General features: G+C 54.0%; 3 protein-coding genes and 1 pseudogene across 3 annotated transcripts; 2 read left to right on the plus strand and 2 right to left on the minus strand.

The window, feature by feature from the left end:
• Positions 1–4,556: 4,556 nt before the first annotated feature.
• On the minus strand, positions 4,557–8,757 carry LOC128047530 (cytochrome P450 2D14). Its single transcript, XM_052639763.1, has 9 exons — positions 8,569–8,757; positions 7,668–7,839; positions 6,969–7,121; positions 6,704–6,864; positions 6,125–6,301; positions 5,823–5,964; positions 5,418–5,605; positions 4,836–4,977; positions 4,557–4,735 (listed from the first exon to the last, which is right to left on the minus strand). Exons 1-9 carry the CDS (start codon positions 8,755–8,757, stop codon positions 4,557–4,559), a joined length of 1,503 nt encoding a protein of 500 aa, XP_052495723.1.
• Positions 8,756–16,138, plus strand: LOC128048267 (uncharacterized). The gene is given in 8 exon segments (XM_052640647.1): positions 8,756–9,199; positions 10,089–10,128; positions 10,131–10,171; positions 14,336–14,401; positions 14,548–14,586; positions 15,120–15,299; positions 15,631–15,673; positions 16,017–16,138. Coding segments are annotated over 8 exon segments (975 nt in total).
• A 1,485-nt stretch (positions 16,139–17,623) lies between these two features.
• Positions 17,624–19,352, minus strand: LOC128048268 (cytochrome P450 2D14-like). The gene is made up of 5 exons (XM_052640648.1): positions 19,164–19,352; positions 18,747–18,786; positions 18,477–18,662; positions 17,904–18,047; positions 17,624–17,802 (listed from the first exon to the last, which is right to left on the minus strand). Exons 1-5 carry the CDS (start codon positions 19,350–19,352, stop codon positions 17,624–17,626), a joined length of 738 nt encoding a protein of 245 aa, XP_052496608.1.
• A 340-nt stretch (positions 19,353–19,692) lies between these two features.
• On the plus strand, positions 19,693–26,649 carry LOC128048269 (uncharacterized; annotated as a pseudogene).
• Positions 26,650–27,813: the final 1,164 nt, after the last annotated feature.

Consider the following 27,813-nt stretch of genomic DNA (forward strand, 5'->3'; position numbering starts at 1 on the left):
TTAGCTCAAGACCCTCCTACTTGGACAAGGTTCTGTATCCAGGAGGGAAAGGGAAAAATATCAATGGCACAAAGATTGACTGATGATAGAAAAGGAAATTCTACGGGATGTGGACGGGGACGAACTGACCCCTCCCACATGCTGGATAATGACGCGCCTGCCTCCCAGTGCTCCACCAGGACCGGAGGCCGCCTTAATGCCCAATCCAGGGCCAGGTGAAGTCCTGCCGGGAGCCAGCAGGGACCATCCCACCCATGACAAGGTCATGTGGAAGAGAACCTTTAAGCAAGGCTTCAGGACTCGAGGGGCGCCCTAGACCAGCTCAAGCATCTACCCCAAACCCAGAATCTGTCTGTCTTACTATTTTGTGCCTTTCACCAACTCTCCTGACATTAACAGCGGCTATCCCCGACCACCTTTCTCTGGAGAAAATCAACTTAGGACTATAGCTAATAAGTCTCCTGGACATGAGAGGAATATTTCTAATCAAACCCCCTCTGTTAGCATTCTAGCTTGCTTGTCAGGTTTATCCAGACTCTCGCAGCTATGCATATGATTGTTCACAGCCTCCCACCTGTGAGAGGCATGGGAAGCCTAAAACATAGAGCCTTTCAAAGAGTTAAAAGTTATTAGAGTAGTGCTGGTGTAGGATTTCATTATAGGGCCAGTGCTTGTTGCTAAGTTCCCATATCTCTTATCCACGGTGCACCTGGGAGTGCATTAGTTAACATAGTTGGAATGTAAGAAAAACAAGTCGCCGGGGTCCAGCCCCCGCAGGATCCAGGGAAACCCGAAGGAGAAACAGTGTTGGCGATTGATATAGAGAGAGATAAGGAAAGAATGTTGAAGATAAGAAAATAGAGGTGAGAAAAAGGCTGATATTCCTTGGTTTACACAGAGAACAAATGAAACTCTGAGACAAGGAGTTTGTCCTGTTCACGGAGGCCACAGGTGCCCTCCCGGTCTCCCAAGGGAGTGAAGACGCAGAACGTCTTCCCGTTCAGGTCTTAGAAACCCGGGCAGATAAGTGAACGCAGGGAGCCTCTATGCTCCAAGGGATCAGCCTGAAAAAGAGAGTGAGGGGCAGAGAGAGAATGATTGACACGGGGAAACCAAGCTGCTTCGGTGAATGAAGCCCAATAGCTTTATTTTTAAAAGGTACTTTTATACTTGCCTTATACATAGAGGGAAATGAAAGATGCAAGGTCATACAGAGTCAGCCGAAACATCCCAGCAGTTTTGCCCTTATCGAAACCAGGATTTTTTCTGCAAACCTTTCCCACAAATGATGTTGTGTACATTATCTTCTGGCCTTGGAGGCCTGTGAACATTTTATGACCCTCTTTTGATAAAGGCTGCTCAACCAGAAAACTTATTTTCCCTCAAAGTGTTTTTTCTTTATATTTCTAATCTATGTCAGCCTCAGAAAATGCTAAACAGAGTTACATTTTTTACAGAGCAAAGGTGCAGTGAGTTACAAGAAAGAACCAATTAGCTCAAAGTTCTGATGTGGTTAAATTCAAGGCTATACTTGTTTTTCTTACATTCTCACTATGTTAACTAATGCATTCCCAGGTGCACAGTGGATAAGAGATATGAAAACTTAGCAACAAGCTTTGGTCCAATAATGAAATCCTATGTCAGCACTACTCTAATAACTTTTAACTCTTTGAAAGGCTCTATGTTTTAGGCTTTCCGTGCCTCTCACAGTTGGGAGGCTGTAAATAATCATATGCATAGCTGCAAGAGTCTGGATATACATGCCAAGCAAGCTAGAATGCTAACAGAGGGGGTTTGATTAGAAATATTCCTCTCTTGTCCAGGAGACTCATTAGCTATAGCCCTAAGTTGATTTTCTCCAGAGAAAGGTGGTCAGGGATAGCCCCCTGTTAATGTCAGAGGAGTTGGTGAAAGTCATGAAATAGTAAAACAGACAGATTCTGGTTTTTGGGGTAGATGCTCGAGAAAGCCTAGGGAGGCCCTTGAGTCCTGAAGCCTTGCTTAACAGTTCTCTACCACATGACCCTGTCGGGTGGGATCTCCTGTGGTGGCTCCCGGCAACAAGTGCAGCCTTGAATTTAACCACATCAGAACTTTGAGCTAATTGGTTCTTACTGCACCTTTGCTCTGTGAGAAATGTAACTCTGTTTGGCATTTTCTGAGGCTGACATAGATTAGAAATATAAAGAAAAAACGCTTTGAGGGAAAATAAGTTTTCTGGTTGAGCAGCCTTTATCAAAAGAGGGTCATAAAATGTTCACAGGCCTCCAAGGCCAGAAGATAATGTACACAACATCATTTGTGGGAAAGGTTTGCAGAAAAAATCCTGGTTTCGATAAGGACAAAACTGCTGGGATGTTTTGGCTGACTCTGTATGACCTTGCATCTTTCATTTCCCTCTATGTACAAGTTTGGGTATAAAAGTCCCTTTTGAAAATAAAGTAATGGGCCTCGCTCGAAGAAGCTTGGTCACCCCGTGTCTCTCTCTCTTCTTTTTTTCTTTCTTTCTGTCTCTTACTCTCTTTTTCAGGCTGATCCCTTGGAGCATAGAGGCTCCCTGCGTTCACTTATCTGCCCGGGTTTCTAAGACCTGAATGGGAAGATGTTCTTCACTCCCTCGGGAGACCGGGAGGGCACCTGTGGCCTCCGTGAACAGGGCAAACTCCTTCTCTCGGGGTTTTATTGGCTTTCTACGTAAACCAAGGAATATCAGCCTCTTTCTCTCCTCTATTCCTCTCTCATTCATTCATTCATTTGCCAATGCTGTTTCTCCTTCGGGTTCCCTGGATCCTGTGGGGGCTGGACCCCGGCAAAGTCCTGCAGCAGCCACTGCTCCTCCGCCAGCTCTCCCCGAGGTCACAGAGCTGCCACCTCAGCAGGCTCTGATCTTGGTGACAGAAGCCTCTGGCAAACACTTCCAGGATCCAGCTTCAGCCGAACCGCCCAAGCTATGCCCTTCTCTCCCGGTGAGTTCTGACAAGAAGGAGAGGGAGACGTTGGAATGAAGCAGAGACTGTGCTCTGCCAGAGCCCCGGAGGGAACGAAAGAGAACAGACAAGAGATTTGCAATGCTAGCTGCTGCTCTGGGAAAGTCTATCTCGGGCCCTTCGGAAAACCTCCTCTGCCCCGGGGACTGGACAGTCCTTCAACTGGTCCCAACGGAGACCCCAGGCCCAAAACCAGTGTGCCCAGTGCCGAGCTTTTGGCCACTGGAAGAATGAATGCCCTAAGGTAAGGAAGGAAGAGGAAGCTCCCCCAGTTGTGGGGCTTGCTGACTTGGAAATTAAATAGGGCTGCCAGGGCTCAGAGATATCAGGTCCCCGAGAGCCCATGGTAACCTTAAAAGCGGGGGACCAAAACATTGACTTCATGGAGGATACAGGAGCAGAACTGTCAGTAGTAAAACCTGTGGCACCACTGTCCAAAAAGACTACCGCTGTAACTGGGGTATCGGGAGAAGAGAGGATTAAATCGTTTTGCCAGCCCAGAAAATGTCAGATGGGGTGGCACCAAGTAATTCATGAATTCCTCTACATTCCTGAGTGCCCAGTACCCCTGCTGGGAAGAGACTTGCTCTCTAAACTAGGGGCACAAGTGACTTTGTCCCCTGAGGAGAGGCCCACCTTCTGGATGGACACTTCGACTTATTTGCTCTCTTTCTCAAGAGCCCCCCAAGATGAGTGGAGGTTGCATGAGCCTCTGAAGGAAGAACTGGGGGGGCTGGAAGAGCAAGAGATAGAGCTACCTCAATTATTCCCTGAGGTCTGGGCGAAAGACAAACCCCTCTGCCCCCTAGTCTGGCTAAACTCAAGCCCCAGTGATAAAGAACACAAACCAGGCACCATCCTGGTTAGAAAGCACCAGTACCCGCTAGCGATAGAGGCCTGGGCTGGCATACTGCCCCACATCAATAGACTGAAACAAGCGGGCTTCTAGTAGAGTGCCAGTTGGTTTGGAATACGCCAGTCCTGCCAGTCAGAAAGGAAGGAGGACAGGACTCTAGGCCTGTACAGGATCTCAGGCTAGTCAGCCAGGCTACTGTGACTTTACACCCCACTGTTCCAAACCCCTGTACCTTCCTGAGCCTCCTCCTGCCGAGGACTCAAGTATATACCCGCCTGGATCTCAAGGATGGCTTCTTCTGCGTATGCCTCACCCCAGCGTCACAGCCCATCTTTGCCTTTGAATGGGAAGATCCAGTTGGGGGCACCAAACCACAGCTCACCTGGACTCCCCCACAGGGGTTTAAGAACTTCCCAGACCAGTTCGGTCTCCCAGAGTGTCTGGGTGTAAGCCTCAGTATACCCATCTCACAGTACACCCCAGGACACTCTGAGCCTCAGTACACTCGTGTGTTAGGCGGGGTCAAATGCCAGGTAAGGATGAATTAGACCAGGGGGTAGGGCTGGTTTTGGGGAGACTGCTGAGGCCACGTGACTGCAAGGGATTGGTCAGGGGCCCCAGGTGGGACTCAAGTCAAGATGGAGCCACCAGACACCAGTTTATTGAGCATCAGGGCTACGGCTGAGGAGCGGGTTGGGGCAGGGTGCCTGCCTCTAGCGGGGCACCGCACAGAGCTGGTATGGGGCTGGGGTCACCAGGAAGGCAAAGACACCATGGTCGCTGGGGCGGGGCTGCCCGGCAGGCACCGAGAAGCTGAAGTGCTGCAGGAGGCTGGTGAAGAAGAGGAAGAGCTCCATGCGGGCCAGGGGCTCCCCGAGGCATGTGCGGCGGCCTGTGGGTGGGCACGGGGGCTCTGTAAGCCAGGGTCTCCCCCTCCAGGACCCCTCAGAGTGGGGAAGCAAACCGGGCACCCCACCCCACCCCCCAGGTACCTGCGGAGAAGGGTATGAAGGCCTCCTGCTTGACGAAGCGGCCCTGGGCATCCAGGAAGTGCTCCGGGTGGAAGCGGAAGGGCTTCTCCCAGACAGTCTCGTCCTTCAGCACTGACGACAGGTTGGTGATGAGTGTCGTCCCCTGGTGGCAAATGTCTGGCATGGGTGAGGTTTTGATTGGTGGCAGGGGGGCAGGGGTGCCCAGAGCCCTGCCACCAAACACACATGGGCACACACACTGCGTGGCACACACCCGAACTCTTCAAGTAACTCTCAGCCCAAGACGCCTCTCAGCACCGTCCCTCTGCCCATGGCAGGGTGCCCTTACTTCCCCTCAGTGCCCAGCCCCTCCTACGCTGAGACACCTTCTAGTTTATCTTCCCTCCCGACCGGGGGCTCTGAGTGGACAGAGCCAGGCCTGCTCTGCTCTCGTCCATGCCCACCCAGGCTGGGACATTATGTACCTGTGGCCATGAGGACATGGTGGCTTGGATTCCAGTCCTGGCCACATCTGGCAACACTCACTGCAGCCACCAGGTGGCAGGTGGTGTGGAGGCGGGGTTGGGGGAGCCGCAGGCCTACCTTTGGGACGTGGAAGCCCTGAACCTCGATGTCACGGGATGTCATGTGGGGCACTCCCAGGGGGATGATGTCCGCAAAGCGTTGCACCTCATGGACCACGGCCACGGTGAAGGGCATGAGGGCCTGATCACCCATCTCTGGTCGCCTCACCTTCCCTATCACCTCATCGATTTCCTGCTGGACCCGTCCTGGAAAACAAGTGTCCTCATGGTGGTCAGACCCAAGGCCTGGGCTCCTGCCTCCTCCTGATGCCCAGGTAGCACTGCGTCCACTCAGAGGAGGCGCTGTGACATCAGAGCTGGGGCTCAGGCTCTGCACAGAGCTGGTGTTGGTGGCCAAACCAACTGAGCTCAGAGGCCTCGTCCTGTCCTCGTCCTCCCAGCACCCACCCCAGGCTGGACTCACGCTGCACGTCTGGGTGCAGGATCATGAGGAGGAGGGCCCAGGCCAGTGTGGTCGAGGTGGTGACCATCCCAGCGGAGAACAGGTCGGTCACCACCAGGCGCAGGTTCTCATCATTGAAGCTGCTCTCTGGGTTCCCCTTGGCCTGGGTTACACCGGGAAGGTAAGCTCAGGGACAGAGGTGAAGTCCCCACACGGCCTCCCACCTTGCTCCGGTCAGCCCAGGTGTCTGATCCCTGGGTGATACAGAGCCCCGAGTTTGCCTCCTGGGCCCTCAACACACATCCCTGTTCCGATCACCTTACCTCCTTCACCTCATCCAGGAAGGCGTCGGTCAGGTGTCGGGGTGGCTGGGTCGGGTCCCGGGTCATCTTCTGCTCGGCGATCAGCTCATCAATCAGGGCCATGAAGGCCTTCAGCCCCGGGAAGACCTTGGCGGCCAGCCCTGGGATGCGCATGAGCACCGGCACAGCTTCCACCACCTGTGCGGGTCACAGACTTGGCACCGTGGGACATCCTGGTGCTCAGGCTCTCACCGGTCAAGTCCCAGACTCGTCCAGTGTCCCCACCATCGACCTTGTTCCTCCCTAAGTTCAGTCCCTGCCCCTCCCTCCTGGCCCTGAGCCCAAAAGATAAACCTAAAATGTACATATCGTGCATACCGGTCCCTTCCAGTAAAAGCGTACTCCCACCCCTAAGTGCGCTGACCCCCGCCAGGCCTCTCCCACCTGGGCTGTCTGTCATCTCCCACTTCCAGACCTTTTCCTTGCAGGTGCCTATCCCGGAAAACCCTTTCTTGCACTGGCCCTCTACACAAGTCCTCCTCCGGGGGGAGGGACTTGCTGGAGGACCGAGGCCGCCTCTACAGAGCTCCTTTCCCGCACCTGGCGCACTAAGCCAGACTCCTCTTTCAACATGTCCTCCATCATGTCCAACAACTTGACGATGCAAGGATCGTTGTACTCGAATCGACACCCGAAGGTCAGGGAGGCGATCACGTTGCTCACTGCTTTATTCAGGAGGTCCTTGGGGCTAAAGGGGCGTCCTGGAAGGGGACAGTGCAAGGTAGGGCACGCCTCCATCTCTTCTTTCCCAGACCTCTCCAAACCTCCCAGACCTCCGTGTCCCTCAGCCCCAGCACTCACTCACCGGCCTGGTCGGCGAAGGCGGCACAGAGGCACGAGGCCTCCTCAGTCACCCACTGCTCCAGTGACTTCTTCCCCAGGCCGAAGTTGCGCAGAGTGGACAGGGAGAACCGCCGCTGCTCTCGCCAGGCGTTCCCATATCGCGCCAGGATCACTCCTGGGGGCGGGGCGGGCATGTGGGCGTGGCTCTGTCCTGGCCCCGCCCCTCCCGGGGATCTGCTCACAACCCCACCCCCGTGGGGGAAGTTCTCGGGGTTGCCCGCCCACACTGGCCTGGCCCTCCCCTTCCAAATCCCACCCACTTTGACACCCCTTTCCATCTGGGGACAAGTCCCATTCTCTGTCGGCCGCACTGCTCCCCGAGTCACCCCTGCTTGGCGCCCGTCTTGGCTCCACTTTTTATTTTGCCCACGGAGACATCGTTCCACCTGGGGAAGGTCCTGGCCTGCCCCTGCACTACCAACCCCGGCATTGTCCTCTTTCCTGCCCGCACCGACGTCTCCTTCGCGTTCGCAGTGACCCTGGGCCGCCCTCTCTTAGAAAGTCCCCCGCCCTCAGCCTCATCCAATTTCTCCTTCCCCAACGCTTGGCACAGTCTCCGATCTCAACCTGCCGCCCCCTCTAATTGGTTGGCTCCTTCCTGCACCGAATGTCCCCGACTCTGCCTCCCCCTGCAGGGACGTGGCCTGCCCTCTCCACTTGCCTTCGGCGCGCGGCCCGTAACCCAGGTGCTCGTAGACAGCCGGAGGAGGACGGTCGGAAGTGTCCTGGTTGCAGTGCACCAGCGCCTCGCGCACAGCGGCCAGCCCGTTGAGCACGACTACCGGCGTCCAGACCTGCTGCAGGCTGAACACGTTCCCGAATCGGCGCCGCAGCTGCAGGCCAAAGGTCGAGGGTGTTTGGCAAGCCCAGGCCCCGCCTGGCTGTGGGCCCAGCCTCCTGGCGTTAGCCTCTGGGCACCTCTGGTCCCCCCTCCAGCAGCGAGCAACTGCAAGGACTTTATCTAGTCTTGTGAGCCCCGGGGGTTACATCCACTAGTTTTGAGGCTCTCAAGCTGGATGAGACCATCCTACTCACAGACCCAGCTATGACTGTGCAAGAGTCACAAAATGGCCAGCAGGCCAAGTTAGCATCCTATTTTACAGGTGAAGAAACCCAGATTCATAGAGGGGAGCAGGGAGGCCCAAGGTCTCATGGAGGCAAAAGATTTGAACCAGATCACTGTGCCTCTCTCAACCTCAACTCGCCTGATTTAAACAGGGCTCATGACCAGACATCTCCCCCATTCTCAAGACCTTTCCTCCCAACGTGACCCTCAGGGACTCAGGCTCACTTAATTTAAGAGCTGGCTGGCTGAATCCTCAGCCTGTCGCCATCCTGTAAACCCCCCACCCCCTGGCCTTTGTCCTCTCTGACCTCTATTTGGAAAATCCAAACAGTTCTCGGGCCCTGAACAAACGCCCTCCCTCAGGAGGGCTCTCAAATCTGCCTCCTCTTCTTGGCCCAGTCCTCTTCCGGCCTGTGGCTTCACCCAGCGCCCACTGTCCGCTGCTAGGTGGGGCCCTAGGACCACCGCTGCTCACTCCCCACCCCTCCGTCCTCACCTGGTTGAAGCTGGGACGCGGGTCCTCGAAGTCCACCTGCAGCAGGTTGCCCAGCACCGGCAGCGGCGTGGGGCCTGGGGGGTAGCGTGGGGCCCAGCGTGAGCGCCGGTGCATCAGGTCCAGCAAGAGCAAGAAGATGAGCACGGCCACGGCCAGGGGCCCCAGCGTGTCCCCAGACAGCAGCCCCATGGCTGCCTCCGTGGGCGCTGCGTTCCTCACCACACCGGCACCCAGGACCAGCCCAGCGCGGCACTCTCACTCCACCTCCGGGGCTCCACCAGTCCGGGGCCGCTTTATAAAGGGAGCGGAGGACCGGCCTTTGCCCTCTGCCCTGAGGTGTGCTGTAGGGGAGATTGTGCTGCCAGAGGGTAGGAGAGGGGTCAAGGAGAGTGAGGCGCACGGGCGCCCACTGTCCCTCACGCGTGCTCTCCACGTGCTTCCGGAGGTGGCTGGAGAGCACAAGAAGTCGCCCTCCCCCGGCCTGACTCCCCAGCTCGGCAGAGTCGAGGAAGAATCCAGGGTGTTGGGAATGGGTTCTGCCACCACCTGCCGCCTGTCAGCCTCTAATGCGGCTACAGCCCCGTTCCCAGAACGTGTCCCTGTCCTCCTCCTAGTGGCCTTCGCCTCCCAAGTATGTACTGGTCCTTGCCCCTTGCTGGCGGGAGGACCTAATGACCGGAGGGACCACTGATAAAGTTCTTGGTGTCTCCTCACTTCCCACCGGTACACACCACACATACACAGAATCACACACTCATGAACCACATTTACACACATTCACATCCTGACTAGCCCATGCTCTCGTGCATATCTACACACCCACACAGCCACATCCATGAGTGCCTGTGTTACCACCTTCCACTCACAGAGACCCAGCAGCAAGGGCTCTAGTTCTCAGCGGCTGCCTGGACTCAGCCGACCTCCCTGCACCTGGAGGCTGCTCTCGGGGGTGCCGGCGCCTTCACCTGGCTGGCTGCTGCCTCAGTTTCCACCTGTTGTGGCTGAGGGAAGTTCAGTCTGGGGGTAGGGAGGCAGCAGGGTTGTTTTCCAAAATCCATTCGTGAAAGTGAACTCGCTCAGTCATGTCCAGCTCTTTGAGACACCATGGTCTGTAGCCTGCCAGGCTTCTTCCATGGGATTCCAGGGAAGAGTACTGGAGTGGGTTCCCATTTACTTCTCCCGAAAATCTTCCCAACCCAGGATTGAACCCAGGTCTCCCCCATTGTAAGCAGACCCTTTACTGTCTGAGCCACTAAAATCCAGGCATCCTCCCAAACAACTCCCAAACCTCCCCCCTCAAAACACGTATAACCAAGTTATATCCTACAGAAGTGATCTTCAAATATTTACTTATAACTTTTGAATAGCTGTCCCCTCCCACATTGTAAGTTAATGTCTAACGTCTTTATCACACATCAAAATACTTTAAAAATCTACCATTTCTGCCATATTGTAAACACTGATATTTAAATATAATTACGTTACTCTTTTAAATGTTTTAACTAATCTTTCTTCATCTACCTGCCGACGTGGTGTACTACTCTTTTCAGGGGTCTTTGGGGAAACATCCCCTGCCCCTGAGATTGCTGTGGAGTCATCACAGGTGGGGACCTCTGTCAGGGGCTACGGGGACTGTCTCACGTAGCACAAGAGCGCTCATGGGGCTTGATCAGAAATGGGTGACCAACTGTGTGTGTGTGTGAGGACTCTGGAGAAATCCCCTGTGTTCTCAGGAAAGTGTCAAAGCCCTGCTCTACCACCCCCATTCCCACCCCCCTCGGGCTGGCTGTACGGTCACCTCAGGGATCTGTGGCCATAAGCTCATCTCAGGGTCCGTGGCAGGAACCTAGACGAACCGACAGGAACAGATGACCCCTACTGTGTGAGTAGCCTTGGAATATGGTCCCACATTCGTACGTGAAGGGGGTGGTGGTGAGCAGGACACCTGCCTGGGGTCACATATCCTCTTGGACATTGCCGGTCCAGGGACCTGTGACTGAAGCCCCTACTCCCAGCCCTCTGTCAGGAAAACACACATGGAAGCTGGATGTTCATTGAGGGTCACTAGCCAAATCAGGGGTTGACAATCTGGTGAAACCTCGCAGCCCCCCAGCAGCATTTTGTGTGTGTGTGCTGGAGTATAGCCAGGAAACATGTGACAGTTTCAGGTGAGCGGTGAAGGGAAAGTTTATTTTCTCCTGGGGTATAGCCAATTAACACGTTGTGACAGTTTCAGGTGGCCAGTGAAGGGACTCAGCCATACATGCACGTGTATCCATTCTCCCCACCTCCTACCAGCAGCTCCCACTTTGTAGAGGAGGAAACTTAGGCTCCCAGAGGGACAGTGACTGGACCCAGGCTGCCCAAGATGACATGTTAGAGTCACATGCCTGGTCTCTGGAGGCCCCCTGCTCTCCCTCTGGGGCTACTGAGAAGAGAGGAGTTTCATGGGGCCAAGCTTCTCTGTGACCCAGCAGCACAGAGACGTGTGGGCTACGTAGTTAGGAGTGACTGTCAGAGGTTGGAGAGCCCCTAAGAAGGCCCAGGTGGGCAGGTGCCTTAGGGCTTCCCTAATGGCTCAGTGAGTAGAGAATTCATCTGCAGTGCAGAAGACCCTGGTTCGAATCCTGGGTCAGGAAGATCCACTGGAGAAGGGATAGGCTACCCACTCCAGGATTCTTGGGCTTCCCTTGTGGCTCAGTTGGTAAAGAATCTGCCTGCAATGCCAGAGACCTGGGTTGGGAAGTTCCCCTAGAGAAGGGATAGGCTACCCACTCCAGGATTCTTGGGCTTCCCTCGTGGCTCAGCTGGTAAGGAATCCACCCGCAATGCGGAGACTCTGTTGGATCCCTGGGTTGGGAAGATCCCCTGGAGAAGGGACTTCTCCAGGAAGAGAGGCTACCCACTCCAGTATTCTGGCCTGGAGAATTCCATGGACTGTATAGGTTTGCAAAGAGTTCAAATTTCACTTTCGGAGACAGAGTCCGATGTTGCTTCATTAGTGTGTTTTTTTTTTTTAATTAACCAAACTTTCATTTAAAAAAACTATTGTCATCAAAGACAATAGCTTGATGAGTCAAAGGTTTAAGACCTGGAAAAAGTCTGCTGTTTGTCCCAGTCCTCTTCACCCACGATTCCTGCAGCCCAGGGTAGAAATCTTTCTAGATTCCAACTGTCTAGCAGAAGCCCTTGATTTTGCCTCCACTGTTCTAAATAGAAAGCTTATCTTGCTTTGTCTTGATTGTTCAGATCTAAACATTATCTAATGAATTATTACAACAAAAGGTGAGGATTTAGCTCTTGTAACACCTGAAACTTACTGCCACCTCCAACAGGCGTCTCACCTCTCTCTAGTCTTCCTCATGTTTATCTCCTAGGTTTCGGCATTCTAAATGTTTTGAGTAATGACATCTTTAGTTGTTAAAAGTTAAGAATCATTTTTGCTTTTTTTGCTGACTTTTATGACATTTTGGCTTTTAAATTCCTCTCCGACAAAGTTGGCTCTTTTCAATTCATTTTTTTTAAATTAAGGAACTATTTAAATAGAGTGAAATCCATGCTTTTTAGTGTACCGTTCTGTGAGTTTTGACAGATGTATACAACTATGAAATCGCCATTATAGCCAAGATCCAGAACAGCTCCAATCAGTTCAGAAAAATCCCCCATACTCACTAATACTAATTCCCCCATACTCACTAATACCCTTCCCCTCTCCCAGCCCCTGGCACCCAGTGAATGGTTTTCTGGCTCCATAGTTTTGCCTTTGCAAGATGGTCATGTAACTGGAAACATCCCAGCACCTAGTCTTATTTATCTGGCCACGCCGCAGGCCTGGGGATCTCGGTTCCCCGACCAGGGATGAAATGCGGGCCCCTGCAGTACAGGCACGGAGTCCTAGCCGCTGGGCCACAGGGCCGCCCCCGGGTGTGGCTCTGAGCCTCTCAGCACAGGACGCCTGCCCGTGGTCCGCGGTAGTTTGTTCCTTCTCATTGCCCAGTAGCTGTCCCGAGTATGGATGCACCACGGTGTGGCCGCCGACTGGACGAGAAGCATTTGGATTGTTTCCAGTTTTTGGCAGTTTCAGATAAAACCACTGTAATGTTCAGGTACAAGTTTTGTGCGAACATAGGTTTTCCTTTCACTCAGGTAAGCACGGCGCAGGGGGTGCCTGGGTCTTGTGCTAATGTGTACTTAGTTTCCTAGCAAACTGTGAAACTTTCCAAAGTGCTGGTATCCACTTTGCATTCTCTCCAGCAAAGAATGGAGGATCTGTTTGTTTCCTAACATTTCCAGCATTTTCCTTTTTGAAAGTCATTCTAGTAGGCTTGGGGCATCATTTTGTTTAGCTCAATACTGAGGGCTTACATGTTAAAACTATGCAAACAGTATTCCTGAGTCAGGTAGTATACTATCATCAGTCTTTCTGTATAATTTTGCGTTTCTCCTCTTTTTTAAACTGTAGTTTTCTCTGAACCTATAATTAATACATCTAAACTGTCTATTAAAAATAATTAATCTCCTTGCTATACACTTAAGACAAGTTAGGTGGTTTATCAATATGATTATTTCGCTGGGGACGTATTTCTTGGAGCCCTCCACCCTTTTCCCTCCTGGACAGATGTCCTTGAGGTCGGAGGCTCAGCTGTCCTGGGACCTCCCTTCACTGTCATTCTGGTGAGTACGTCACTCCGTTCACATGTGGAGCCCATGTTATCTTTAAAATATTTTGGGGTCAGCACAACCTGCAGGTGTGCTGAGGGGTAATCCTGAGATACTCCGGAGGGGTAGTCCTAGATATTACCTGTCTGAAAAGGTCTTACTGCGTATGTAAGTCAGTGTGACTATACAGAATTTTAGACTAGAAATAATTTTCTCGCAGATTTTGAAGATTCTCATTTTCTTCTTCGTTCAAAGGTTGGTGTTGAAAAGTCTAATGAAACTTAATAGACTTCTTTCTTCATATCTGGTAGTTTTTAGGTTCTTCTTTTCATCCTAGGTGTTTCAGTATTTAGTAATAACATCATCTCCTTCATCCATTCTCCTGGAGACTTGGCGATTCCTTCTCTCTGCAAACTCAGGTCCTGCATCTTTGGGAAAATTCTCAATAACACATGAATGGCATTTATTTGGGATTTTCCCAGCCACCCCAGTTTGTTGATTCTGTTCTTTCTTTCAGAAAGATCTATGATTTAGCCTTTGCAGTGCCTGATCTCTCTATTCTGGGAGAAACTCTTTTTCAATTTTATCCTCTACATTGTGATTGGATATTTAATTCCCATGATCATATTTCTGTTTTTGAAGAATTAGAAGTTGGAGGGACTTGCTGGTGGTCCAGTGGTTAAGAATCCACCTTCCGACTCAGGGGATGCCAGTGCAATCCCTAGCGGGGACCTAAGATCGCACATACCATGGGGCAACGAAGCCCATGGCCAGGAATTAGAGAAGAGCCTGTGCACTGAGCTGGAGAGAAAAAAAGAAAGCCCAAGCGCTGAAATGAAGAGTCCATGTGCCACAACAGGCCCGATTCAGCCAAAATGAAATTTAAGAAGGAGTTAGAGGTTATTGTTGGAACATTGTTATTTTAGCACCCGTCCTTGCTCTGTGAATGCAGCGTTTTATGTTTAAAGACATCAATCATTTGTTAGTGTGAAGCTTCCTGAAACCCCTCGCAGTCTTCGGTGTCTGCAGCATGCACTGACCTGGACCAATGCGTGACTGAGCCCTTGACACGTCACCTCAGCCTTCTCTCTTTCTCCCTGTCATACAGCCCATCGGGGAGACCTTAAGGCCAGTGTGGGGGCCGATGGATAAGTGCTACCCCGTGACCACTCAGGTGGGTCAGGGCTGGGGACTCCTCCTCCCCTGGAGTGGGGTGGCTGCCCGGGGCCTCCTTGGTGGGTACACACACAGAGGATGGGTCAGGCAGGAAAGACCCCTGGGCACTCTCAGCTGTATGTGACGGCCCGTTTCCCTCTGTAGAGACGTGGAGTCAGGAGTGGGAAGAAGCATGACTCTGAGGTAAGTGAGGCCTGGCCAGGAAGGGCCGGGGGCTGGGGGCTGTCCCCTGTCAGTGCTCGCTGAGACAGGAACTCCTCCAGCGCGTGATCAGGGCCCCAGGGATAGTAAGGGGGCTCCTTCAGGACACTAACAACCCAACCACACCTCGAGCTGAGAAGGAAGGGGCTTCCCTGGAAAAACAAAGAGCTACACACTCAAAAGTGTGCACAGAAGCAGGGGATACACACTATAAGTGTGCACAGCAGGCCAGGATGCACACTCGAAGTGTGCACAGCAGGCCTGGATGCCTACTCGAAGTGTGCACAGCAGGTGGGGGTCGCACTCCAAGTGTGCACAGCAGGCGGGAGTGCGCCCTCCAAGTGTGCACAACAGGCGGGTTGCACACTCCAAGTATGCACAGAAGCAGGGGGTGCGCCCTCCAAGTGTGCACATCAGGAGGGGATGCATACTCCAAGTGTGCACAGCAGGAGGGGAGCCGTAGGGCAACAGAGGGCCTTTCTGCCCATATAGCCCCCTCTTGCCCCTCCTTGCAGGCCATGACCCCCAAGGCAATGCGAGGACCCAAAGATGCTGCCCCCAAGGAGGAGACTGCTGTCTTGTCTAGGGAGGAGCGGCAGGTGGGGGCCCTGGGGGAGGAACCAGCCAGCCTCATTCATGGTGTGAAAGGGGTGACTGAGAAGGAAGAGGAGGTGGCAGGGACCCCAGGATGGCAGGTAAGGAACCCTGGTGCTCAATTGGAACACTGGCCCCGTGTGGTCCTCCTGGGAAGCCCCTGGGCTCTGCAGGGTGGAAGGAGAGGCCAGGCTCATGCCACCGTGGCAACGGTTGGGGGAGGCCAGGGCACCCCAAGACTACTGAGTCAAACTTCCAATGTGGTGGAGCAACAGCTCTGTGTGCAGCTGAGAGGTGCAGACATGGTCTGAGCAACAACAAGTGGATCTGAACCCTGGTCTTACCCAACTGTTCGTGAAGTGAGACCTGTTTCCCCAGCTACACAATATAGAACCTGCCTCATCCCACCCTCTGCCCCTTTTCCCTTCCTAGGAGAATGTGAAGGCCCAAAAGGAGACAGCCGTGTACGTTTCAGGTAAGACAGCAGACCCCACCCTGTGAGCAGGACTGCCCTGCTCCCTCACCCCAGGGACTCTGCAGAGGTCACAGATAGCTGAGCTCCTCCCTGACCTTCCTGACCCGGGGAAGGGGCAGGGATGAAGCCAAGGTAGTCTGATGCCCAGTCATTCATGACTGAGCCTGCTGCGTCCTTCTTCCTTCTTGGTTTGGCAGGACTTGAGGCCACTCCCTTGGGCTGGTGGAAGGTACTGCCCTTTTAGCATGCTGATGTGTTCTCCTGGCAGCAGAGGGTACCCTAGCCCTGGGCAAGGTTCCTTCCAGCAAGGTACCCACAGGGCATGTCTGATTGTGCTTTTTAGAGGCTTCCGAGGAGGACATCGTGGAGGAAAGCCCCGGGGGCTGGGTCCCCCAGCTCTTGAGGAAGCTCTGGCTGGGATGGTGCCCCGCCTCTGACATCCCCAAGACTCGGAGCCACGAGTGACCCTGCGTCCAATAAATCCACAGTTGTTGCTTCTGCAGGCCCGGTTTCCTCCTTTCAGGGCCCTCAAGGTTCTGCAAACCCAGTGTGGCTTCGTCCACGGCCCCTGTGCCAACAAGCTGCAGGAACACCGCCTCCTGCCACTAAGCCCTCGACGTGGGTATGCTGGAGACTCAAGCGGGCCCTGGCTGGTGTTCTGAGTCTGTGCCAAGGGACAGACAAGGCTCCCTGAATGTCGAGAGCTGACTGTCATGAAGGCACAGCTGGCTTGATCAGGGGCTGGTGCTTCCAGCCTGCCTGACTGGTGTCTCCCAGCTCTTAACCTCAATGTGCCAAGGAGTCTGCCCAAGACTCTGGTGAGCAGACAGTCGTTAGAGCCCTTGGGTGGTGTCTGTGTGAGCTCAGTCCAGACCAGACTGGGGGCTGGAGCTGGAGAATGGGGGTCCCTGCCCTTGGCCGGGGCTCCAGGCTGAGAAGGTCACAGCCTCAGAGTCGGCAGAAAAACACAGGACCCGGCAGGCATCAGAGGCAAACCTCCTACTGGCTGAAGGGGAAACAGAAGCCCAAGGTCACATGGTGTCGTAGCACAGCAAGGACGAGAGCCAGGGTGTCCTCCTCTGAGCTCTGAGGGCTTCCTTCTGCTCTGCCATCCCACTGTCCCAGGATCCAAGGTTGACCCTGCCCTAGGGCACGGCCGCGGTCCACACGGGCTCATTTCCAGCCCCTGCCTAGGCTCCTGAGAGCCCGGCCTCACCTAGCCCCTCAGAGGATGGAGCCCCGGGTTGGAGCCAAGCTCTAGCACGGCCGTGAGTCGCAACTCCTACTGGGCAGGCGCTGGGGGATGAGTGTCCTTAAGGGGCAGGGAAAGGGGGCCCATCCTATAAAGAGGCCCAGGGAGGTGGCTCCCTCCTGGGAAGAGCTCCGGCCTCAAGAGCACTGAGCGCTGGGGGCTCACCTGGCATATCGCTTCCCAGGCCCCCATCCCACCACCTTCTGGGCCAGCAGACTTGAGGTGCTGGCTGACCTGCAACCTGTGGAGCCAGGTGGCTGTGGCTAGGCCTGAAATGTGGGTGTCTGAACTGATGGGCCCCCTTATCCCATGGGGGCCTGAAATCTCTCCCCAGCCTATGTGAGCCCCTACAGCAGAAGCCAGGACCTGATTATATAGGCTTCGTCACTATGCCCAGTAACCAAAGTTGGGTCTCCCAGGGTGTATGGGTGTAAGCTTTAATAGACCCCTCTCACAGTACACCCCAGGACACTCTGAGCCTCAGTACATTTCATGTGTTAGGCGGGGTCAAATGCCAGGTAAGGATGAATCAGGCCAGGGGGTAGGGCTGGTTTTGGGGAGACTGCTGAGGCCACGTGACTGCAAGGGACTGGTCAGGGGCCCCAGGTGGGACTCAAGTCAGGATGGAGCCACCAGACAGTGGTTTATTGAGCATCAGGGCTACGGCTGAGGAGCGGGTTGGGGCAGGGTGCCTGCCTCTAGTGGGGCACCACACAGAGCTGGTATGGGGCTGGGGTCACCAGGAAGGCAAAGACACCATGGTCGTTGGGGCGGGGCTGCCCAGCAGGCACCAAGAAGCTGAAGTGCTGCAGGAGGCTGGTGAAGAAGAGGAAGAGCTCCATGCGGGCCAGGGGCTCCCCGAGGCATGCACGGCGGCCTGTGGGTGGGCACGGGGGCTCTGTGAGCCTGGGTCTCCCCCTCCAAGACACCATCAGGATGGGGAAGCAAACCGGGCACCCCACCCCACCCCCCAGGTACCTGCGGAGAAGGGTATGAAGGCCTCCTGCTTGACGAAGCGTCCCAGGGCATCCAGGAAGTGCTCCGGGTGGAAGCGGAAGGGCTTCTCCCAGATGGTCTCAACCTTCAGCACTGACGACAGGTTGGTGATGAGTGTCGTCCCCTGGTGGCAAATGTCTGGCATGGGTGGGTCTCGATTTTTGGGGGGGTGCCCAGACCCCTGCCACCAAACTCACATGGGCACACACACTGCGTGGCACACACCCAAACTCTTCAAGTAACTCTCAGCCCAAGACTCCTCTCAGCACCGTCCCTGTGCCCATGGCAGGGTGCCCTTACTTCCCCTCAGTGCCCGGCTCCTCCAACGCTGAGACACGTTCTAGTTTGTCTTCCCTCCCGACCGGGGGCTCTGAGTGGACAGAGCCAGGCCTGCTCTGCTCTTGTCCACGTCCACCCAGGCTGGGACATTATGTACCTTAGCCATGAGAACGGGGTGGCTTGGATTCCAGTCCTGGCCACACCTGGCAACACTCACTGCGGCTACCAGGTGGCAGGTGGTGCGGAGGCGGGGTTGGGGGAGCCACAGGCCCAGCTTTGGGACGTGGAAGCCCTGCACCTCGATGTCTCGGGATGTCATGTGGGGCATTCCCAGGAGAGCGATGTCTGCAAAGCGTAGCACCTCATGGACCACGGCCACGGTAAAGGGCATGAGGGCCTGATCACCCATCTCTGGTCGCCTCACCTTCCCTATCACATCATCAATTTCCTGCTGGACCCGTCCTGGAAAACAAGTGTCCCCGTGGTGGTCAGACCCAAGGGCTGGGCTCCTGCCTCCTCCTGACGCCCGGGTAGCACTGCATCTACTTGGAGGAGTCGCTGTGACATCGGAGCTGGGGCTCAGGCCCTGCACAGAGCTGGTGACTCAGAGAGCATAGAGCTGGGCTCATGACCTTACATCCCCCTTTCTCAAGACCTTTCCTCCCAACGTGACCCTCAGGGACTCAGGCTCACTTAATTGAAGAGCTGGCTGGCTGAATCCGCAGCCTGTCGCCATCCTATAAACCCCCACCCGCTGGTCTTTGTCCTCTCTGACCTCTGTTTGGAAAATCCAAACAGTTCTCGGGCCCTGAACAAACGCTCTCCCTCAGGAGGCCTCTCGAATCCGCCTCCTCTTCTTGGCCCAGTCCTCTTCTGGCCTGTGGCTTCACCCAGCGCCCACTGTCCCCTGCTAGGTGGGGCCCTAGGACCACTGCTGCGCACTCCCCACCCCTCCGTCCTCACCTGGTTGAAGCTGGGACGCGGGTCCTCGAAGTCCACCTGCAGCAGGTTGCCCAGCACCGGCAGCGGCGTGGGGCCTGGTGGGTAGCGTGGGGCCCAGCGTGAGCGCCGGTGCATCAGGTCCAGCAAGAGCAAGAAGATGAGCACGGCCACGGCCAGGGGCCCCAGTGTGTCCCCAGACAGCAGCCCCATGGCTGCCTCCGTGGGCGCTGCGTTCCTCACCACACCGGCACCCAGGACCAGCCCAGCGCGGCACTCTCACTCCACCTCCGGGGCTCCACCAGTCCGGGGCCGCTTTATAAAGGGAGCGGAGGCCCGGCCTTTGCCCTCTGCCCTGAGGTGTGCTGTAGGGGAGATTGTGCTGCCAGAGGGTAGGAGAGGGGTCAAGGAGAGTGAGGCGCACGGGCGCCCACTGTCCCTCACGCGTGCTCTCCACGTGCTTCCGGAGGTGGCTGGAGAGCACAAGAAGTCCCCCTGCCCCGGCCTGACTCCCCAGCTCGGCAGAGTCGAGGAAGAATCCAGGGTGTTGGGAATGGGTTCTGCCACCACCTGTCGCCTGTCAGCCTCTAATGCGGCCACAGCCCCGTTCCCAGAACGTGTCCCTGTCCTCCTCCTAGTGGCCTTCGCCTCCCAAGTATGTTCTGGTCCTTGCCCCGTGCTGGCGGGAGGACCTGATGACCGGAGGGACCACCGATAAAGTTCTTGGTGTCCCCTCACTTCCCACTGGTACACGCAACACACACACAGAATCACACACTCATGAACCACACTTACACACATTCACATCCTGACTAGCCCATGCTCACATGCATATCTACACACCCACATGACCACATCCACGAGTGCCTGTGTTACCACCTTCCACTCACAGAGACCCAGCAGCAAGGGCTCTAGTTCTCAGCGGCTGCCTGGACTCAGCCGACCTCCCTGCACCTGGAGGCTGCTCTCAGGGATGCGGGCGCCTTCACCTGGCTGACTGCTGCCTCAGTTTCCACCTGTTGTGGCTGAGGGAAGTTGAGTCTGGGGGTAGGGAAGCAGCAGGGTTGTTTTCCAAAATCCATTCGTGAAAGTAAACTCGCTCAGTCATGTCTGACTCTTTGAGACACCATGGTCTGTAGCCTGCCAGGCTTCTTCCATGGGATTTTCCAGGGAAGAGTACTGGAGTGGGTTGCCATTTACTTCTCCCGAAGATCTTCCCGACCTAGGATAGAACCCAGGTCTCCCGCCTTGTAAGCAGACGCTTTACTGTCTGAGCCACTAAAATCCAGGCATCCTCCCCCAAAACTCCCAAACTCCCCCCTCAAAACACATATAACCAAGTCATATCCTACAAAAGTGATCTTCAAATATTTACTTATATCTTTTGAATAACTGTCCCCTCACACATTTGTAAGTTAATGTCTAATGTCTTTCATCACACATGAAAATACTTTAAAAATCTACCATTTCTAACATATTGTAAACATCGACATTTAAAAATAGTTATGTTACTCTTTTAAGTGTTTTAACTAGCCTTTCTTCATCTACCTGCCGGCGTGGTGTACTCCTCTTTTCAGGGGTCTTTGTGGAAACAGCCCCTGCCCATGAGATTGCTGTGGAGTCATCACAGGTGGCGACCTCTGTCAGGGGCTACGGGGACTGTCTCACGTAGCACAAGAGCGCTCATGCGGCTTGATCGGTAATGATTGACCAACTGTGTATGTGTGTGTGTGTGAGGACTCTGGAGAAATTCCCTGTGTTCTCAGGAAAGTGTCAAACAAAGCCCCGCTCTACCACCCCCATTCCCGCCCCGCCTCGGGCTGGCTGTATGGTCACCTCAGAGATCTGTGGCCGTAAGCTCATCTCAGGGTCCGGAGCAGGAACCTAGACGAACCGACAGGAACAGATGACCCCTACTGTGTGAGTAGCCTAGGAATATGGTCCCACATTCGTACGTGAAGGGGGTGGTGGTGAGCAGGACACCTGCCTGGGGTGACATATCCTCTTGGACACTGCAGGTCCAGGGACCTGTGACTGAAGCCCCTACTCCCAACCCTCTGTCAGGAAAACACACATGGAAACTGGATGTCCACTGAGGGTCACTAGCCAAATTAGGGGTTGACAATCTGGTGAAACCTCGCAGCCCCCCAGCAGCATTTTTTGTGTGTGTGTTGGAGTATAGCCAGGAAACATGTGACAGTTTCAGGTGAACGGTGAAGGGAAACTTTATTTTGTCCTGGGGTATAGCCAATTACCACGTTGTGACAGTTTCAGGTGGCCAGTGAAGGGACTCAGCCATACATGCATGTGTATCCATTCTCCCCGCCTCCACCAGCAGCTGCCACTTTGTAGAGCAGGAAACTTAGGCTCCCAGAGGGACAGTGACTGGACCCAGGCTGCCCAAGGTGACACGTTAGAGTCACATGCCTGGTCTCTGGAGGCCCCCTGTTCTCCCTCTGGCGCTACTGGGAAGAGAGGAGTTTCATGGGGCCAAGCTTCTCTGTGACCCAGCAGCACGGAGACGTGTGGGCTACGTAGTTAGGGAGTGACTGTCAGAGATTGGAGAGCCCCTAAGAAGGCCCAGGTGGGCAGGTGCCTTAGGGCTTCCCTAATAGCTCAGTGAGTAGAGAATTCATCTGCAGTGCAGAAGACCCTGGTTCGAATCCTGGGTCAGGAAGATCCACTGGAGAAGGGATAGGCTACCCACTCCAGGATTCTTGGGCTTCCCTTGTGGCTCAGTTAGTAAAGAATCCGCCTGCAATGCCAGAGACCTGGGTTCAATCCCTGGGTTGGGAAGATCCCCTAGAGAAGGGATATGCTACCCACTCCAGGATTCTTGGGCTTCCCTCGTGGCTCAGCTGATAAGGAATCCACCCGCAATGCGGAGACTCTGTTGGATCCCTGGGTTGGGAAGATCCCCTGGAGAAGGGACTTCTCCAGGAAGAGAGGCTACCCACTCCAGTATTCTGGCCTGGAGAATTCCATGGACTGTATAGGTTTGCAAAGAGTTGGACACAACTGAGCAAATTTCACTTTAGGAGACAGAGTCCTATGTTGCTTCATTAGTGTTTTTTTTTTTTTTAATTAACCAAACTTTCATTTAAAGAAACTATTGTCATCAAAGACAATAGTTTGATGAGTCAAAGGTTTAAGACCTGGAAAAAGACTGCTGTTTGTCCCAGCCCTCTTTACCCACAATTCCTGCAGCCCAGGGTAGAAATCTTTCTAGCTTCCAACTGTCTAGCTGAAGCCCTTGATTTTGCCTCCACTGTTCTAAATAAAAAGCTTATCTTGCTTTGTCTTGATTGTTCAGATCTAAACATTATCTAATGAATTATTACAACAAAAGGTGAGGATTTAGCTCTTGTAACACCTGAAGCTTACTGCCACCTCCAACAGGCGTCTCACCTCTCTCTAGTCTTCCTCATGTTTATATCCTAGGTTTCGGCATTCTAAATGTTTTGAGTAATGACATCTTTAGTTGTTAAAAGTTAAGAATCATTTTTGCTGACTTTTATGACATTTTGGCTTTTAAATTCCTCTCACACAAAGTGGGCTCTTTTTAATTCATTTTTTTAAAATTAAGGAACTATTTAAATAGAGTGAAATCCAAACTTTTTAGTGTACCGTTCTGTGAGTTTTGACAGATGTATACAACTATGAAATTGCCACTATACCCAAGATCCAGAACAGCTCCAATCAGTTCAGAAAAATCCCACATACTCACTAATACCCTTCCCCCTCTCCCAGCCCCTGGCACCCAGTCAATGGTTTTCTGGCTCCATAGTTTTGCCTTTGCAAGATGGTCATGTAACTGGAAACATCCCAGTACCTAGTCTTATTTATCTGGCCACGCAGCAGGCCTGGGGATCTCGGTTCCCTGACCAGGGATGAAACGCGGGCCCCTGCAGTGCAGGCACGGAGTCCTAGCCGCTGGGCCACAGGGCCGCCCCCAGGTGTGGCTCTGAGCCTCTCACTGAGCACAGGACGCCTGCACGTGGTCCGCGGTAGTTTGTTCCTTCTCATTGCCCAGTAGCTGTCCCGAGTATGGGTGCCCCGCAGTGTGGCCGCCGACTGGACGAGAAGCATTTGGATTGTTTCCAGTTTTTGGCAGTTTCAGATAAAACCACTGTAATGTTCAGGTACAAGTTTTGTGCGAACATAGGTTTTCTTTCACTCAGGTAAGCACGGCGCAGGGGGTGCCTGGGTCTTGTGCTAATGTGTACTTAGTTTCCTAGCAACCTGCGAAACTTTCCAAAGTGCTGGTATCCACTTTGCATTCTCTCCAGCAAAGAATGAGAGGATCTGTTTGTTTCCTAACATTTCCAGCATTTTCCTTTTTGAAGTCATTCTAGTAGGCTTGGGGCATCATTTTGTTTAGCTCAATACTGAGGGTTTACATGTTAAAACTATGTAAACAGTATTCCTGAGTCAGGTAGTATACTATCATCAGTCTTTCTGTATAATTTTGCATTTCTCCTCTTTCTTAAACTGTAGTTTTCTCTGAACCTATAATTAATACATCTAAACTGTCTATTAAAAACAATTAATCTCCTTGCTATACACTTAAGACAAGTTAGGTGGTTTATCAATATGATTATTTCGCTGGGGACGTATTTCGTGGAGCCCTCCACCCTTTTCCCTCCTGGACAGATGTCCTTGAGGTCGGAGGCTCAGCTGTCCTGGGACCTCCCTTCACCGTCATTCTGGTGAGTACGTCACTCCGTTCACATGTGGAGCCCATGTTATCTTTTATTTTGCAGTCAGCACACCTGCAGGGTGTAATCCTGAGATACTTCTGAGGGGTAGTCCTAGATATTACCTGTCTGAAAAGGTCTTACTGCGTATGTAGGACTATGTACAGAATTTTAGACTAGAAATAATTTTCTCGCAGATTTTGAAGATTCTCATTTTCTTCTTCCTTCAAAGGTTGGTGTTGAAAAGTCTGATGAAACTTAATAGACTTCTTTCTTCATATGTGGTAGTTTTTAGGTTCTTCTTTTCATCCTAGGTGTTTCAGTATTTAGTAATTACATCATCTGGGGTGGGTCTCCTTCATCCATTCTCCTGGAGACTTGGCGATTCCTTCTCTCTGCAAACTTAGGTCCTGCATCTTTGGGAAGATATTCAATAATACATGAATTTAATTTATTTGGGATTTTCCCTGCCACCTCAGTATGTTGATTCTGTTCCTTCTTTCAGAAAGATCTATGATTTAGCCGTTGCAGCGCCTGATCTCCCTATTCTGGGTGAAATTCTTTTCAATTTTATCCTCTACATTGTGATTGGATTTTTAATTCGCATGATCATATTTCTGTTTTTGAAGAATTAGAAGTTGGAGGGACTTGCTGGTGGTCCAGTGGTTAAGAATCCACCTTCCGACTCAGGGGATGCCCGTGGGATCCCTAGCGGGGAACTAAGATCGCACATGCCATGGGGCAACGAAGGCCATGGCCAGGAATTAGAGAAGAGCCTGTGCACTAAGCTGGAGAGAAAAAAAAAAAAAAAGCCCAAGCGCTGAAATGAAGAGTCCCTGCACCACAACAGGCCCGATTCAGCCAAAATGAAGTTTAAGAAGGAGTTAGAGGTTATTGTTGGAACATTGTTATTTTAGAACCCGTCCTTGTTCTGTGAATGCAGCGTTTTATGTTTAAAGACATCAATCGTTTGTTAGTGTGAAGCTTCCTGAAACCCCTCGCAGTCTTCAAGTCTGCAGCATGCACTGACCTGGACCAATGCGTGACTGAGCCCTTGACACGTCACCTCAGCCTTCTCTCTTTCTCCCTGTCATACAGCCCATCGGGGAGACCTTAAGGCCAGTGTGGGGGCCGATGGATAAGTGCTACCCCGTGACCACTCAGGTGGGTGAGAGCTGGGGACTCCTCCTCCCCTGGAGTGGGGTGGCTGTCCTGGGCTTCCTTGGTGGGCACAGACAGAGGATGGGCAGGCAGGGAAGGACCCTGGGCACTCTCAGCTGTATGTGACGGCCCGTTTCCCTCTGTAGAGACGTGGAGTCAGGAGTGGGAAGAAGCATGACTCTGAGGTAAGTGAGGCCTGGCCAGGAAGGGCCGGGGGCTGGGGGCTGTCACCTGTCAGTGCTCCCTGAGACAGGAACTCATCCAGTGCATGGTCAGGGCCCCAGGGATAGTAAGGGGGCTCCTTTAGGACACTAACAACCCGACCACACCTCGAGCTGAGAAGGGAGGGGCTTCCCTGGAAAAACAGAGAGATGCACACTCCAAGTGTGCACAGCAGGCCGGGATGCCCACTCGAAGTGTGCACAGCAGGTGGGGGTGTGCACACCAAGTGTGCACAGCAGGCGGTGGTGCACGCTCCAAGTGTCCACAGCGGGCGGGGTGCGCCCTCCAAGTGTGCACAACCAGCGGGGTTGCCCACTCCAAGTGTGCACAGCAGGAGGGGAGGTGTAGAGATCAGTGGGCCTTTCTGCCCATATAGCGCCTTCTTGCCCCTCCTTGCAGGCCATGACCCCCAAGGCAATGCGAGGACCGAAAGATGCTGCCCCCAAGGAGACTGCTGTCTTGTCTAGGAGGAGCGGCAGGTGGGGGCCCCGAGGGAGGAACCAGCCAGCCTCATTCCTGGTGCAAAGAGGGTGACTGAGAAGGAAGAGGAGGTGGCAGGGACCCCAGGATGGCAGGTAAAGAAGCCTGGTGCTCAATTGGAACACCGACCCATGTGGTCCTCCTGGGAAGCCCCTGGGCTCTGCAGGGTGGAGTGGAGAGGCCAGGCTCATGCCACCGTGGCAACGGTTGGGGGAGGCCAGGGCACCCCAAGACCACTGAGTCAAACTTCCAATGCGGTGGAGCAACAGCTCTGTGTGCAGCTGAGAGGTGCAGACATGGTCTGAGCAAAAACAAGTGGATCTGAACCCTGGCCTTACCCGACTGTTTGGGAAGTGAGACCTGTTTCCCCAGCTACACAATGTAGAACCTGCCTCATCCCACCCTCTGCCCCTTCTCCCTTCCTAGGAGAATGTGAAGGCCCAAAAGGAGACAGCCGTGTACGTTTCAGGAAAGACAGCAGACCCCACCCTGTGAGCAGGACTGCCCTGCTCCCTCACCGCAGGGACCCTGTAGAGGTCACAGATAGCTGAGCTCCTCCCTGACCTTCCTGGCCCAGGGAGGGGGCGGGGATGAAGCCAAGGTAGTCTGATGCCCCATCTTTCCTGACTGAGCCTGCTGCGTCCTTCTTTCTTCTTGGTTTGGCAGGACTTGAGGCCACTCCCTTGGGCTGGTGGAAGGTACTGCCCTTTTAGCAATGCTGATGTGTTCTCCTGGCAGCAGAGGGTACCCTAGCCCTGGGCAAGGTTCCTTCCAGCAAGGTACCCACAGGGCGTGTCTGATTGTGCTTTTCAGAGGCTTCCGAGGAGGACATCGTGGAGGAAAGGCCCGGGGGCTGGGTCCCCCAGCTCTTGAGGAAGCTCTGGCTGGGATGGTTCCCCGCCTCTGACATCCCCAAGACTCGGAGCCACGAGCGACCCTGCGTCCAATAAATCCACAGTTGTTGCTTCTGCAGGCCCGGTTTCCTCCTTTCAGGGCCCTCAAGGTTCTGCAAACCCAGTGTGGCTTCGTCCACGGCCCCTGTGCCAACAAGCTGCAGGAACACCGCCTTCTGCCACTAAGCCCTCGACGTGGGTATGCTGGAGACTCAAGCGGGCCCTGGCTGGTGTTCTGAGTCTGTGCCAAGGGACAGACAAAGCTCCCTGAATGTCGAGAGCTGACTGTCATGAAGGCACAGCTGGCTTGATCAGGGGCTGGTGCTTCTGGCCTGCCTGACTGGTGTCTCCCAGCTCTTAACCTCAATGTGCCAAGGAGTCTGCCCAAGACTCTGGTGAGCAGACAGTCGTTAGAGCCCTTGGGTGGTGTCTGTGTGAGCTCAGTGCAGACCAGACTGGGGGCTGGAGCTGGAGAATGGGGGTCCCTGCCCTTGGCCGGGGCTCCAGGCTGAGAAGGTCACAGCCTCAGAGTCGGCACAGGAACACAGGGCCCGACAGGCATCAGAGGCAAACGTCCTACTGGCTGAAGGGGAAACAGAAGCCCAAGGTCACATGATGTCGTAGCACAGCAAGGACGAGAGCCAGGGTGTCCTCCTCTGAGCTCTGAGGGCTTCCTTCTGCTCTGCCATCCCACTGTCCCAGGATCCAAGGTTGACCCTGCCCCAGAGCACGGCCTCAGTCCACACAGGCTCATTTCCAGCCCCTGCCTAGGCTCCTGAGAGCCCGGCCTCACCTGGTCCCTAGAGGATGGAGCCCCGGGTTGGAGCCGAGCTGTAGCGCGGCCGTGAGTGGCAACTCCTACTGGGCAGGGGCTGGGGGATGAGTGTCCTTAAGGGGCAGGGAAAGGGGGCCCATCCTATAAAGAGGCCCAGGGAGGTCACTCTCTCCTGGGACGAGCTCTGGCCTCAAGAGCACTGAGCTCTGGGGGCTCACCTGGCATATCGCTTCCCAGGCCCCCATCCCGCCACCTTCTGGGCCAGCTGACTTGAGGTGCTGGCTGACCTGCGACCTGTGGAGCCAGGTGGCTGTGGCTAGGCCTGAAATGTGGGTGTCTGAGCTGATGGGCTCCCTTATCCCATGGGAGCCTGAAATCTCTCCTCAGCCTATGTGAGCCTCTCCAGCAGAAGCCAGGACCTGATTATATAGGCCTCGTCACTACAC

This window comes from Budorcas taxicolor, chromosome 5, assembly GCF_023091745.1.
Source record: "Budorcas taxicolor isolate Tak-1 chromosome 5, Takin1.1, whole genome shotgun sequence".
NCBI classification, from domain to species: domain Eukaryota; kingdom Metazoa; phylum Chordata; class Mammalia; order Artiodactyla; family Bovidae; genus Budorcas; species Budorcas taxicolor.